Genomic DNA, 15,207 nt, shown 5'->3' on the forward strand with positions numbered 1-15,207 from the left:
TTCTTCGGTGAAAAACAGCACGTGTTCAGCAGACAGCGCTCGAAGAGGGCTAGCGGCGCGAGCTGGTATGTTTGAAATGAGAAATGATGGCGGATCGTGAGCATAACAGAAGGGGTTCCTCCGACGACGGAGGTGATATTTAAGTTGTTCTGACATGTACAATATGGTTGATCAATGAACAGTATTTTGTGTTAGCTATATTTGCTACCATTCCGTTAAAACGAGCTATTATTGATGATAAACACTGAAAAAGTTGTTTAAATGTGACTAGGCTAAATGGCGCTGGCTAGCTAAGCTAACGCTAATACAGTAACGAATCGTCATTTTCTGTCTAGACGTGTTAAAAATGAGCATATTGTAACTAGTTGGCTTCAGGTATGCCTAAGGTTAGCCAGATACGTAAGTGACGAGGTAGAGCTTTTCGTAGCTTGTGAACACGGTGTTAGCTTAGCTAGTTTGCACATAGCTAAGTTAGATAATGAATGAGTGACACTGCAGCTGATATCACTGTTAAAACAACGTGTCTTTGCATCACAAATGTACATTTTTCCTGGTATTTTGTGTGATTCTTGCACATACGGTCCTTGCGTGGCCTTGAACTCCGTTAATGTTAAACTTAAAATGTGACATAATTTACCTGTAGCTTACTAATGGCTCAAAGTGTAGTCACACAGGTAAAGGTAGTAGCTTTTATTATTTTCCAGTTCCCACAAAGCAGTTGTTCACCTTGGTGAGTTGTCTTGCCTCAAGCAGGGCCGCAGGAGGAGGGAGGCAGAGTGAAAACTAAGCCTGTCTCTTGTAGCACTGTGGGGGGAGCAGCGACCGCAGTCAAACGCACATCCCAGCATCTCTCAACTGATGATGAAGAGGAGACCTCAGCAGACCCACCGGCACCCTGCAAAATCTCCAAAATCGGCTTTAACATGAGCAGTCAGTTGGGGAAGAAGAATAACCCCATATCTATCAAACTTGGAGCAACAGTAAGTGTGTGATCAGGCATGAAATTATTCATGCTGTTCTTGTTTCAACCACTAATAATTAAGAACTTGTTGTAGGAAGGCTGACTTCTATTACAGAGAGCTTAACAACATGCTACTGGAAATGGTTGTATTTGCTTTTGATTGTTATTCATACAATTTGTACCCTTAACCTTTTCTAGAAACCCAAAGAGCCTACACCGTCACTTCCTCCTAAAAGACCTGGGTTGGCATCTGTTTTTGATGATGATGATGATGTAGGTGGAAACGCAGTTATTGCTGTTAAAATTTATCGCGCCTCAATACACATCATGTACTACTTACACTGTCTCTTTCCATGCAGAGTGAACCTGAAGAGATGCCCCCAGAAGCAAAGATGAGAATGAAGAACATTGGCAGGTTAATGATGTTTTCTTTTTATGCTAGGATTTTACTTACTATGTTAATCACTGAATTAAGTTTGAGGTTCCAAATTTTCCATCTTTTCAGGGAAACGCCAACGTCTGCAGGTCCCAATTCTTTCAACAAGGGCAAGCAAGGATTCTCTGATCATCAGAAACTTTGGGAGAGGAAGCTGAAGGCCCAAGCAGATGACTTGTAAATGACAACCATACTATACTGTTTTTGTCACTAATAATAATTTTATATAGTAAACCATGTCAGAAATGTCAGAGATTAGCCATGGTTTTGACAGCTTCAGTGCTTTAAGCCATGTATGATTTCTAATTATTGAAAACATTTTTGTGTTCCAACCACTAAAAGCTGATGCAAAGTTGAGAGACACTAGTGTTGAACCTCTGTGGTGAGTGAGCTAGCGGAGGGATGTGGTAAACAAATTAGCCAGAATTCTTCTTAGCAATCCAAACTCGGCTCCAGTGAATTTCAGTAAAAGATTAAAAAACTCAGCAATTGCTGACTGGCTAATAAGAACATCTAGCATCTTTGTGTGGCCACATTGTTTCTGACATCTTATCTCAGACTGTGCTTATGTGTAGCCCTGAGCAAACTTTCAGTTTTGCTTATCTGATATTTCTGTACATTTCTTTAGAAGTGTGGTGTTTTATTTTTACATGCACATGTGGGCATGTGTTTAAGCATGGAAGAGTGTGTGATGCAAAGCAAATGGGTTATAATTGAATAATGTTTTTGTTTAATGTACAATTTGTTTTCACCAGCTGTGCCACCTTATAGGCAGTTTTGGTTTATGTTTTGTGTCAGTGTTTCTTATTTTGATAACTCAATGTTATCCCCTCTATGTCACTGTGGCTGCGTGGTTATTTTTATGTTGTCAGTCAAAGGATGTATAGAAAGGTTTAGTTGTTTGACGACGATAATTATAATGCCATGATGTGTTCAGTAATTCCTTGGTGGTTAAAGTTTAATGAGATCAGGTAACCTGGTCTTCAAATAAAAAGCCCATATCCTTGTAGTTCATCTAGGACAGATAAATGTGGCACCTCTGTCAGTTACTTTTGTCCCTAAAACTGTTTTGATGGAAAGTCTTGATCAAATGTTAAACTTTGAATTCCTCTGAGTTACTTAACTGTTACGCTCAGTCAACCAAATTAATTATACCACTTCACTGACCAGTTTTATCAACAAAACATTTAATATCCAGTTAAATAAAAGTTTTGGATGAACTGTGTTTTGTTGTGTGTTGCTGGTTAAATGGCTTCAGGCAGCTGATGAAGAGTACACTGGACAGGTGAGTTTTTTTCAGTATGTATTTATTTTTGTTTCTACAATGACAATAATAATCCTCACTGACTGATGTATAACATACAACACATGAAACTGAAAATAATATATACTATTAATCCCACTATGGAGAAATCTGTCAGTTGACCGCAAATACAAAACAGAAAATATACACTTGTGAAACAAAATATAAAGTACTATAAATACAAATAAATAATACATATGAATATATTTAAATTCGATACCAAACATCCTTCTGTTCATTCATATGCTATCATTCCTATCTGAATAAATAATTGGTGATTGTACCAACTGCATCTAATATTCACAACAAAAATTGTCATACAAACAGCCATAAAGAGAAACAATCCGAGCTGCCAGATAAATTATATTTAACAATTTAAACAATTGTGTATCAGCTACATTCAGTGGTCACATTGCATTTATGTGTAGATTAAAGGAGGAACGTGATGGTTTTTACTAATGGATGGAAGATCTTATTGCTATAGCACCATGACGGTTCATCTTTACCACATTAAAAATCACCCTTTTACTGACTGTACTTTGTGAGAGGGCATGACCTTCCTCAAAGACTTCCAGAAGTTGCCAGTGGTGCTTGGAGGTCTTCCAAGGGTCCAGTCCAGACAGGGCAGCACCTTCAAGGCCCTTTGGATGAGTGTAGGCAGTGGTGGATCCAACTGGATAAGGGATGTTGAGTCTCTATTGGTCCATATTAGAAGCACTTTTAGGTTCCACTTGTGCAGCAGAGCCTAAAGATGGATATTTGTAGTAGTTATTGGTAGTTACTGACAACAGCTGCTCTGGTTCTTACCCCCTCAGTCCGCCAAAGGGGGTAAAACAGCTTTTTCTTCACCTCCTCTACTTTCCTTGACCTGAAACATACCTATTTAATATATATTTCTATAAATACAAATTTTTTTTTGTTTTTTTTCTCTTTACATTACATTTTTGACTTGTTATTTTTCTAATTTCTATCTGTCATTTCTCTTCACTCTTATTGTATGTTGCTGCTGTTAACTGTGAAATGTCCCCATGGTGGGATAAATAAAGTCTTATCTATATTATAAAAATCAAGTGGTCTCTGTGTACGTGCATGCATGTATGTGTATCTGGGGGTTCACACAAAATCTGGAAAGAGCTGACTGCTGTAGTTTGGCATACTTATGTACTTTTGGTCAAGGAACAGACTAGTGAAAATGGCAAGTTCATAGGACCAATATTTTGGGAGATATTAGTAATTTTGGAATACAGTAGCCTTACAATCATGTTGCTATGGCCAGAACGCTTTGGCATAGACCGCTGGACAAATGCGGGACAGCAGAAAAAATGCCACATCAAGGTCAACGTGCTTATCTCATCTTATCTTATACCTGAACTCCTGATTCCAGCACAAACACAGCATTGCTGTCGGACAGGTAGTCAGCTGACAGAAGACAGATCAGCATCTGGCTCTGCTGTAGTGCATGTGCCACTTCATTTGTAAATGCTGCAAAACAAAAAGCAACCACCAGTCAGGAACCATCAGCAACAGTCAGTCATAATTCTCTCACACACATACACTGACCTCCTCCAGGAAGCACATCTCTGTCCAGCAGACAGAGGCGATACCCCCACTGATCCTCCAACACTTGGGGTAGCAGTACCTCTAGTGGTCTCCTGGTGGCGTTCTCCATCTTCAGAGGCTCCATGATAGATGGACAAACTGCAGCTAAAACATGTGGTGACTTTACCAGTGCACTGACAAAAACATACATGGATAGATCTGTCAAAGTGACCATGCTGACTTACTTTGCTTTACATGTTCAGGTCCTGATGAGGACGAAGGTTTTGAACCTCCTTCCATCTGTGCAGACGGAGGGCTCCTCACGTAAGACAGAAACACATCAAACTCTTTGTCAGCTGATCTCCACAGAAGCATGGGAAAGTCAGATGGGGTTAAACATCGGTTATGTCTTTTATGCAGGTGCATTTACATATTCTGACCTAGATATAATGTTTCACAAGTGTTCATGGCGGTTTTTATCATTACCACAGTAGGAAACTCAATGCACTGGTTTAAGACTGCTTTATTTTAACCCATAAAGACCCAGTGCTACTTTAGTGGTAGTTCCCAAATGAATATTTCTCTATATTTAACCTTTCTAAAGTGATTTACTATCATTTATTATAATCATACGAAATCATGCATTTTCCCATATTAAATTTACTGATCATGCAGATTTTCATAGAAAGATCAGATTAAAGTTGAGGGAGAAAAGAGAAAATTGAAGAAAAAGTAACTTTTACAGCAAAAATATGAATAACTGAATGTAAAATCAATGTGAATCAATGTTGAAGAAGATGACAGTGTTTCCATGGTAACTACAGAGCCTCTGAACTTCCAAATGGGTCATATCTGATGACCATGAAAAGACGACAAACTGCATTTTACACCAATTATTTACATGGATTGTTAAGATTAGTGGATCAACAGGTATTAAACATTTTACATCAGTAGATGGTTTCGTTTACCTGTGGATGTTTGGGTCTTTATGGGTTAACAAAAAGTCAGGTATTATTAATTGAATAAATGCAAAACCAAATGCAAGTGGCATAGTTTGGATGAAAAACAGGATCTGATGTGTTTTCAGTGTGCATTGCTTTAGATCTATATGTGTATGGTTTTTGCATTTGTGTGTGCGTTCTGACCTCCATCGTGCTTTTCATATTGCCAGCGTGATCTGTAGATCAGTTGTAGCTCCAGCCATTTCACACGCAAAACAAATCCAAGCCCAGCTACCAACAGCAAAGACCCAACAGCGTACTCAACCAGTGTCTGCCATTTTACTGAGAAAGAGATACGGTCATTAGGTTTTATCAAAACAGCAGTATCTTATTCTTACGGCCACCTGGGAACACAGTGAAGGTAAAAGTCACATATTATCACCCACTCCTTTGGTTTAGTCTTGAGGCAAATGTTGACTAGCCTAAATCTGTGCATTCTTAAGCTTAGTATTTGATTTTGAGGACGAGGTTCAAAACCAACTACTGTGTTATAGGAATGTAAATCAAACCTTCAGTCACTGATTTATTTCCTTCGCTGATGTAAAATCTCTGCCATTTAGATGACCAATGTTAACCCAAAAACTCAAGTTTGCAGATTTTATTGTAATACTTGTCATACTCCTCTGGTGTTCCACTTTTATCACAATATTAAGACCAACTGAAGACATCACATCAATAATGGAAATAGTACCTTTGGTTTTCTTCTTGAGCTTGACAGTGGCGCGGTCTGATCCAACTTTATTTGTGGCGACGCAGGTGTATGTGTGATTCAAGTCCAGCAAAGTTACATCTTTTATGACAACCTTCCGTATGACCTTCAGCTCAACATACACACTTTCCATTCTAAATCAGATAAATGATTTGAGTGCAAATGCCATGAACATATACAAACTGAAAGATAGTAATGAGATTGCAGAAACTCACATTGGCTCATGCTGCGTCATGTTCACCATGCTGCCGTTGTAATTAATGTACCATTCCACATGTGCCTCTGTCCGTCTCTCACAGGGAACGTACACCTCACAGGTTAGAGTGTGATTCCTACCTAGAAAAAAGAACACAACGTCTGATGGGGGATGCATGAACAAGTTAAAGCATACAAAGAAGAGACTATACTGTTAAACAAATTATTTTCTTTTATAATGGACTTTAAATGTATGCTTAGGTAAAGCAAAAGCTGATAATATACCATTAAAATGAATAGTTGTACACCAGGTAAAGATCCAGATCTGTATCCTGTTGTGCACTTTATTCTTCAGTTATTACTCATTCATATCTGCTCTTCCCATTCATATTGTGACTAACTTTTATTTTATCATATTTTTCATTAACTTTTTTTTTTTAATTTCTACTATTTTATCTAGTATTTTGAAAGACTTGCAGTTGACACTAGTTGCTTTTCCACTGACACTTTAAATGATGTGAATATAACTTGCGCATAAAAATTTGTCTAATGGTAAAAATAAAATTTCGTCAAAACTCTAATTTTTTGATGAAAAGTTTTTGCACTTGCAAGAGGTGGTTTTCTGGGCTTAGCAAAATTGGTGTATTGCACAAAACTGCAATGAAAAGACCTTTTTGTGCAACTAGAGTCACGTGAACGAAAGCAAAACAAAACAAAACAAAAAAAAGGTTGTTGATGGATGTTACAACAAACAATGAAGAAGAGTTTTAAAACAAACATGGCGCGGTCCACTCCTGATCAAAATTTTAAAACTGGTTGAAAAACTGCAAGAATTTACATTTTGCACTGTTGGATCTCAAGAAGGTTCTAAGTAGTTTCAAAATGCAAAAAGAAGAAATGGGAATGTGACAAAAAAAATATGCGTAAGCATTTTATTAAAAACAGTTAAACAGAAACATCAGCTGATCAAAAGTTTTAGACCACAGCCTTTAAAAGCCAAAAAGTCAAATGGGTCTGCTACTTGTCTTTTTTGTTCCATAACCCTTAGGATCTTTTAAGAAATTCAAAATGACTGTCTTACTGGGTCCAATCTCAGCAGCAATGACGCGTTGCAAGAGGCCTTGCTTATGCAGCTCAACAATCCGATCACGTTCAAAGAGAGAAAGTTTTTTTGCCTTTGCCATCAGGAGGTCATGACAGTGTGAATACATGATAGAACATGACACTGAATCCACATTTATGCACAGATTTAGACTTTTGAAGGCTGTGGTCTTAAACATTTGATTGGCTCATGAACAGCCTATTTCAGTTTAATTGTTGTTTTCAATAAAATGCTTACTCAAATTTTTTTTTTGTCTCACTCCCATTTCTTCTTTTTGGCTTTTGAAACACTACTTAGAGCCTTCTTAAGATCCAACAATGCAAAATGTAAATTCATGCAATTTTTCAACTGGTCTTAAAATTTTGATCAGGAGTGTATATGTGGACACACGAGGAAACCAAATCATTTTTGAATTTAGTATGGGATAGAGTACTATAAAGTACTATCTATAACTCAACGTGATATTTATGTTTGTTGCCATGTTTATGGATTGACTTCTCGTGTCATCTCGCAATAATAAATAACCAAATCATTGCATTTGTGGTTTAATGGAAAAACCGACATTACGCACTTCTATTTTTCCAACATTTAGTAAAGTGACAACTGATTTTACTTCTCCAGTGGGAATCTGAAGGTCTGATATGGACTTGAATTAAAAAAAAAAAAAAGTGAGTGTGTAACTGTGTTATTGAGTCAGATGAAGGATATGGTTTTGCTTATTTGGATCCACTTACCAAGCTCCACTTCCTCTGTCTTGTTGTCTTCAGGATATGTTATCCTTGGAGGGTCGACAATTATTCCTGTTTGGGAAAAAAAGAAATGAAGTCAAATGATGTTTCATATGTCTGTTGCATATATACATATCTGGACTGCATAAGTAACACATATGAGTTCTAGTCTGAGCTTCAGTGTCACCCACAAATGACAAAAAACACTGAACAAAGAGGAAACTCAACAGTAAAAATGGCTTTAAGATGTACAAGTTCTCACAGAAGCATTAGTTTATTTGTGTAAAAGACAAGAAGGGCTTGTATGTGAACACAGCATATGATGGAATAAATACAAAACAACACAGCAGGACCATGGCTGCTCTGTTCTTTACATGGGAACATTTATTTTATTTTGTTTTGTTTTATTTTATTTTATTTTGGGGAATGTCATAAAGTATATAAGGCTCCCCTTGATATTCCACTGTTTTTATTTTGGGTTTTGTTGAACCCCATTTTGATGTCGGACCTGACAGGAAAAAACAGGAGGGAAGAGAGGAAAGGGAGAAGAAAGAAGGAGACAGTGAAGGGGAGAGAAGAAGAAAGAAAAAAAAAGGTGGCAGAGACCCTCACACGAGATAATATCAACAATACTAGTGGCAATAACAACAATAACAATAATGACAAGCGTAATGATACAATACAATGATAATAACTGACACTCACAGGAACTGAGTAAACTGAAAAAAAAAAAAAAAAACCATGAACAAAACACCATAAACAACCACAGTACAAACAACACCTGCAACACAACGGCAGTGGAAACATTTAGAAAGAAAGACATATTTAGGTCAGGGCTTGGTCTTCCACCGGCATCACTGTGCAGCTGTATTTTGTTGAGATGAGACAAAACACAGACACTGAGTAAAAGAAATCTAACGAGCTGTGTTTTGATAAACTTTGATAAGTTTCCTGTTGTGGCCTTTCTTCGTTTTGAATAATAGTGATACGGTTGTTCTGTATGTGCAGCAGACATTCATTTTACAAAATATCTCACTTGAAAGTCTTATCTCTCTGACAGTCCTACGCATGCAACGCTGCACATGAGCGCAAGGATTTCCAGGAACCACACAAACAGATAACTGCTAACTTGGGAGGAAACCTGTGGTTTTTAGGCAGTCAAGTGTGAACCAGTTCAACAGGCGAATGGCCACATGAACACAGGAAGAAAGAAGTTTATGAGAGCACCAGTAAAGAACTGGTGGTGGTCTATAACTCATAAAGACCAAACATCCACCGTCAACCAACGCCATCAAGTGATGTGGAACGTTTGATACCTGTTGATCCACTAATCCTATCAATCCATGTAAATAATTGGTGTAAAATACAGTTTGTCATCTTTTCATGGTCATCAGATATGACCCATTTGGACGTTCAGAGGCTCTGTAGTTACCATGGAAACACTGTCATCTTCTACAACACTGATTCATCAGTAAAACCCATGGGGTTGGATCAATGACAGAGGATGGAGACATGTTTTCTATGTTCTGTTAATGATATATTACACAGAAAAAGTACATTTTTCTTCTTTTTTTTCTGCTTCTGATATAATAAACTTTGAATTTACTCTGAGCTTCAATGAACATCTACATGATCAGTGAATTACATGTAAGAAAACACATGATTTACACTGAAAAATGCAAAATGCAGAGGTTAACGTCATACAAAAAAGGTTAAATATAGAGAAAAAATCATTTGGGAACTGACACATAAGTAGCACTGGGTCTTTATGGGTTAAACATCCTGCATTGAGAAGTGTAAGTGTAACATTTAAATTCACCCTGAATGGGAAAACCCTCCCCACAAACATTAGGAATTTCAGAACTTTGCAGTAAGAGCGTTATAGCATCACTAGTGCGTTAACCTGCGGGGATCCACGGGTTCTAGATGTGGTAGTGTTTATGCTAGCGAGTATTCATGCATGCTGTACCGCATGTGCCCAGCAGTCACCGCCAAAATGTCCTGGCCATAGCAACATGATTGTAAGGCTATTGTATTCCAAAATTACTAATATCTTCCAAAGTATTGGTCCGATCAATTTTCAGTTTTTGCTACTCCTAAAATACATAAGTGTGCCAAACTGCAGCAGTCAGCTCTGTACAGATTTTGTGTGAATCCCCGGACACACACGCACACACAGGCCACTTGGCTTTTATAATACAGATTATTACACTGGGTTACAAAAAAATATTTTTTGCAAGTTGTCTAGGTTTTTTCAACTGAATTAGGACCATTTTGCACCGCTAAATCCAAAAATGACATCTGTTTTTCTCAATCAGGTCAGGTTTTTTTGCCAATTTGATTTGGAAAAATTTGATCTTCTCACAAAATTGATTACATTTTTGTAAACTTTATCTTGGTCACCAAGTTTAATACCAAAATAAGATTGGTAAGCACACTTTATGAAACTTGTGACTTGATTCCTGTTAGGTACAATGGTGTATTCACCGCAGATGTAGCAGAATATGTCAGGCTTATTTTTGCAAGATCTTCTAGTCGAAGCCATTTCATTCACCTGTAATATTAAAAAACCATTAATCATAAATTGGCAAAAGTAAAATCTTCAGAACTCATTTATTGCAAGAAATATGAAAGAATTTTGTATCATATGATGTGAAAATGCCCATAAATGTAAGCAAAAATGTTAAAAAGCCAATATGTAGCATAGTTCAGAAAGCTGACCTGATTGAGCAAAATGAATGTGATTTTTGGATTCAGCACACCAAATGATCCTAAATCAGCTCAAAATACTTAAACAATAAATTTGTTGTTGACCAGTGTTATCAACACATGCACTTACGTATGACTGTGACTTGAACAGACCTTCTGAAAACCCATGTGATTCCTCCATCAGTTATCTTTCTATCACAGAAAAAAACAGCATTATCATTTTTACGGAATGAACCGAGATACAACATCCCGTCCTTCTTCTTGGAGTGTCTCCCCATTTCAGACACAGGTTTGTGACCCTGCAAGAAGACACAAGTATTTTCAGTTTTTTCTTTGGTAGTGATACTCCGAATACTTAGATACTTGTGAAACACAGATGGACAGTTCAATGCATGCAAACACGTCACCTTGTACCAGTCGATGTTTGTGTTGTCGCTGCAGTTGCGACCGGGGCAGGGGATGTCTCCACCTTGAGCCACCACAAACGTTACACTGTTCTCCTTTGGATCAGAACATCTCAGACTGGTTTTCTTCACAACCTGTAGATGAAAAAAACCACTGGACAGCAGAGACCGGGACATTTAATGGAAGTTCACGCAGTTACAGATGGAACATGTTAAAGTTTCTGGTGGCATGAAAACTGTTCTTTGTACATTAAACTCTGTTCACTGCTATATAAGTTCTTCCAAACCTTATAGGATTGGTTAGGAGCATCTGTGCCTTATATATTACTTATAATTTAACATTTAGACTTACAATACATGGAAATAGTTGGTGTAACATGTAATTTGTCGAATGAGGTCATCAATTGAATATCTGAGGTATTTCACATCAAGATTCCATTTTGTGCCAAACTTTGTGCGCTAGGAATATATCCTGAGGATTTTACACATAATAAGAAACAAGCTAAAGTGTGGGACTTTGGACTGTTGCATGCCAGGAGAGTATGGAAGTATGGATAAATGAACTATCAGAGTGAATTGGATTGGAAAGACTGACTTATATTACCAAAGGGAAAATGAAGGAATTTGTACAATTATAGGAACCTTATATGAACATTATAGTATCTGGAAAATAGGGACATGACATCCAAATTATTAATGTTTTATTGTTTACTATTAGGACTGAGCTGCATTTAACTTTATTTTTCCGTATATGTATACATCTTTATTATCTATCTATCTATCTATCTATCTATCTATCTATCTATCTATCTATCTATCTATCTATCTATCTATCTATCTATCTATCTATCTATCTATCTATCTATCTATCTATCTATCTATCTATCTATCTATCTATCTATCTATCTATCTATCTATCTATCTATCTCATTTGGTGCAAGTATATCTGGTGTGAATGGATGTGTGTATCAGTGTTTGTGTTGTTTTGTTTCATGTTCTTTATATTATTGTTTACTTTGTTTACCTTTCATTTTAAAACTTAAATACCAATAACAATATTGTTAAAAAAAAAAGCAAGCAATTTGTCATCTTTTCATGGTCATCAGATATGACCCATTTGGACGTTCAGAGGCTCCGTAGTGAACATGGAAACACCGTCATCTTCTACAACACTGATTCACCAGTAAAACCCATGGAGTTGGATCAATGACAGTGAATGGACACACTTGTTTTTATGTTCAATTAATAATACATTTTACTGAAAAAGTTACTTTTTGTCAATTTTCTCTGTTTTTGATATAATAACCCTTAACTTTAATCTGAGGTTTTATGACCATTTACATGATCAGTGAATTAAATCTTGGAAAATTCCCAATTTTTACTGAAAAATGCAAAATGCAGAGGATAATGTTATACTAAATGGGGTTAAATCACTCGAAAAGGTTAGAGAGAAAAATTCATTTGGGAACTGACACAACAGTAGCACTGGGTCTTTATGGGTTAAAAAAGAAATGGTCATGCTCATTGACAGTAAGTTTATACCTTCATATACTTGTATGAATATAGAGAATAATTACAGCTGCTGAATACTTATGGGCCAGATCAAGACAAAGTGAACATCAGTGCCATAAATTAAAGTTCCACCTACCATTTCTCAAATAGGCAAATTTTTTAGCTTAAGAACCCTGTTTTATGGAACTGTTTTCAAAATTTCAGTATCACTTGTAGAAAAAAAAGATATAAAGATATAATCAATATAAAATGAAACCTAAAAAGGACTAAAATATGTAAATACATTATTAACTTTAATAATATTTTTTCTTGTTTATCTGATATTTCAAGTCTGTGAATCTGTAGGAACTAATTATTCAACAGTACAAGAATATAGAAAGGTTACGCACAATCCAATTATTTGTAAAATATGCTCTGGTATTTGCTGTATATATCACTTCAGCTGTAATATGTGTGTTAGATAAAAGTTTATTAGCATATTTGTAGTGTTTTAGTTCCACCAGTCTTTTGCTCTGATACTGAACAGTGACAAACTGCGCTCCCCGTGTCACAACATATTTGTGTTCATAAAAAAATGATCATTTAAACAATGTTATCCAATATTGATCACAATTGTGGTTTAACATCACAGCCAAACCCCTGTTTCATTTAGCATCTATTTCTTATGAGAACAGCGTATTTTGTACATCTTCACAAAGTGAAAAAAAAGACGTTCATTTTGAGTCACTGTCACGCAGCAGTAATTTAAATATTTTTACCCCTTTAAACTGTAACGTGTCATGAAAGTACTTAGACCTCAAACATGTATTAAACATGGATTTAAGGTATTTAGTTTTCAACACAGAGCTTATTACCTCTGCCAAGGAGGTTATGTTTCTGCCGGCGTTGGTTTGTCTGTTTGTCTGTCCGTGTGCAAGATAACTCAAGAAGTTATGGATGGATTTGGATGAAAATTTCAGGAAATGTTGATACTGGCACAAGGAACAAATGATTACATTTTGGTGGTGATCGGGGGGGGCACTGATCTGCCTTGGCGGAGGTCTGTGCTCTCCGAGTGCTTTTCTAGTTGAACATGAAATATTTCCTTGTGTCACTGCTTGATCTGGCCCTTTTACAATGATTATGGAAAAGGAAATTAATGGAAAAATACTGAGTGTTTCACCCATGCATCTTTAATAATTGTGCATTTTGTTTAACAGACGTCTGAAGGCCAGTGGGAATACAGCCACCCTCCTAATGGGCTCTATGCACAGCCCCACTACCTCCTGAACTTCGGGTGGCCCCTTTATTTTACTGTCTTTCATGATTGGACACACTGATTAATCCAGATGTGCCTAATTAATCAGTAGTCACAACAAGAAATAGCACACACCTGACACACCTGGACTAATCAGTGTGTCCAATAATGACAGACAGGAAATAAAGGAGCCACCTGAAGTTCAGGATAGTGGAGCTGTGCTTAGAGCCCATTGCACCCAGTAGAAGATAGTTTTTAAACTAGGTCATTCCAGCCTCAGTAAAGAGTGAACTTGTCCGTTCTTGAGAACAAACCATGGGCTATTTTGCAACGTGTTGTTCATTCCATGTGTAAAGTCACTCTGACTTCCTGATCTGCATTGTGAGATTGGTGATTTCATAACCCACAGTGAGTTACAAGAACTTTACTGAAACTAATTCACTTCATGAAAATACCATATTGTTAGATGACCCCATCCAGTTCGGTCAAATTATACATTGTTTTATTCATCTTAAGATAATAACGTAAAAAGATAAGAAGTGTCATTATTTACCCTGTGATGCATGAGTATTTTCCAGAGTGTTTTGTTTCAACCCTCAGGAGTTTAAGATCGTTGTGTTTGCCAACCGTCACTTCCTCGCAATCATCAGTCCTGGACCACGCTACAGCCTCGTTCAGGTGAACAGAGGTTATACATGGCATCATGAAGAGTTCTCCTTCCACAGCTCTGTAGTGACGGTGTGTAGCATTCTGCTGAACACCTACAGACAGTGACAGTCACAGTATTTATGTGCTGTATTTAAACTGCACTACAGTTGTCATAATCATACACTTAATTCTTCTGCTCTGCTGTAAAGTTTGTTACCTGAACTCATCTTTGGGTGATGTTTCTCATAACATCCTACCAAAGAAATGGGAATGATGAAAAAAAGCAGAACGTATCCAGTGTTCATCCTGTTTCTCTCTCTGATCTGTGATCTCTGATCACGTTAATGATGCAGTCAGTCGGTCTGTTAAATTCTTGGTATTTTTTTTCCTCCTCATCTTCGTAAGTGTTTACTCCTCTCTCAAATGAAATGGGCATTTTCACAGCTTGACTTCGGTGGTATTATTTGGTTTCCTGTTTGCTTACACTTTTTTTCACAGGAACACGCTGTAGGAAGTTGTTAACCACTTCCTGCTGGAGAAGTTGTGTCATGTAGAATGACTGCAAAATCTCTTTAAAACTACAACTTGTGATTTTAATATAATAACAATAATAGCATTATTATTATTATTATTATTATTATTATTATTATTATTATTCCTATTACTACTACTAATAGTTGTATTCGTACAGCAAAGAATAAAAAGACAACAAATAAAATACAA

The 15,207-nt window shown here is 36.8% G+C and overlaps 2 protein-coding genes across 4 annotated transcripts; one reads left to right on the forward strand and one right to left on the reverse strand.

The window, feature by feature from the left end:
• The first annotated feature begins 23 nt into the window (after positions 1-23).
• Positions 24-2,617, forward strand: pcnp (PEST proteolytic signal containing nuclear protein). Of its 2 annotated transcripts, none has more exons than XM_030126910.1 (5): positions 24-132; positions 754-980; positions 1,160-1,234; positions 1,321-1,376; positions 1,467-2,617. In XM_030126910.1, exons 1-5 carry the CDS (start codon positions 84-86, stop codon positions 1,576-1,578), a joined length of 519 nt encoding a protein of 172 aa, XP_029982770.1. In that variant the 5' UTR covers positions 24-83; the 3' UTR covers positions 1,579-2,617. The 2 variants fall into 2 exon arrangements, with proteins under 2 accessions (XP_029982770.1, XP_029982779.1); XM_030126919.1 differs by having other exon boundaries at positions 1,160-1,231.
• On the reverse strand, positions 2,358-14,912 carry LOC115413785 (interleukin-18 receptor accessory protein-like). Of its 2 annotated transcripts, none has more exons than XM_030126885.1 (12): positions 14,702-14,912; positions 14,390-14,597; positions 11,091-11,241; positions 10,814-10,982; positions 7,981-8,046; positions 6,165-6,285; positions 5,932-6,083; positions 5,385-5,522; positions 4,485-4,595; positions 4,261-4,398; positions 4,067-4,182; positions 2,358-3,445 (listed from the first exon to the last, which is right to left on the reverse strand). In XM_030126885.1, the coding sequence occupies exons 1-12, from the start codon at positions 14,787-14,789 to the stop codon at positions 3,218-3,220; spliced, it is 1,686 nt and encodes a 561-aa protein (XP_029982745.1). In that variant the 5' UTR covers positions 14,790-14,912; the 3' UTR covers positions 2,358-3,217. The 2 variants fall into 2 exon arrangements, with proteins under 2 accessions (XP_029982745.1, XP_029982736.1); XM_030126876.1 differs by having other exon boundaries at positions 4,261-4,404.
• Between the last annotated feature and the right edge of the window lie 295 nt (positions 14,913-15,207).

Source organism: Sphaeramia orbicularis, chromosome 3 (assembly GCF_902148855.1).
Source record: "Sphaeramia orbicularis chromosome 3, fSphaOr1.1, whole genome shotgun sequence".
Taxonomy (NCBI): domain Eukaryota; kingdom Metazoa; phylum Chordata; class Actinopteri; order Kurtiformes; family Apogonidae; genus Sphaeramia; species Sphaeramia orbicularis.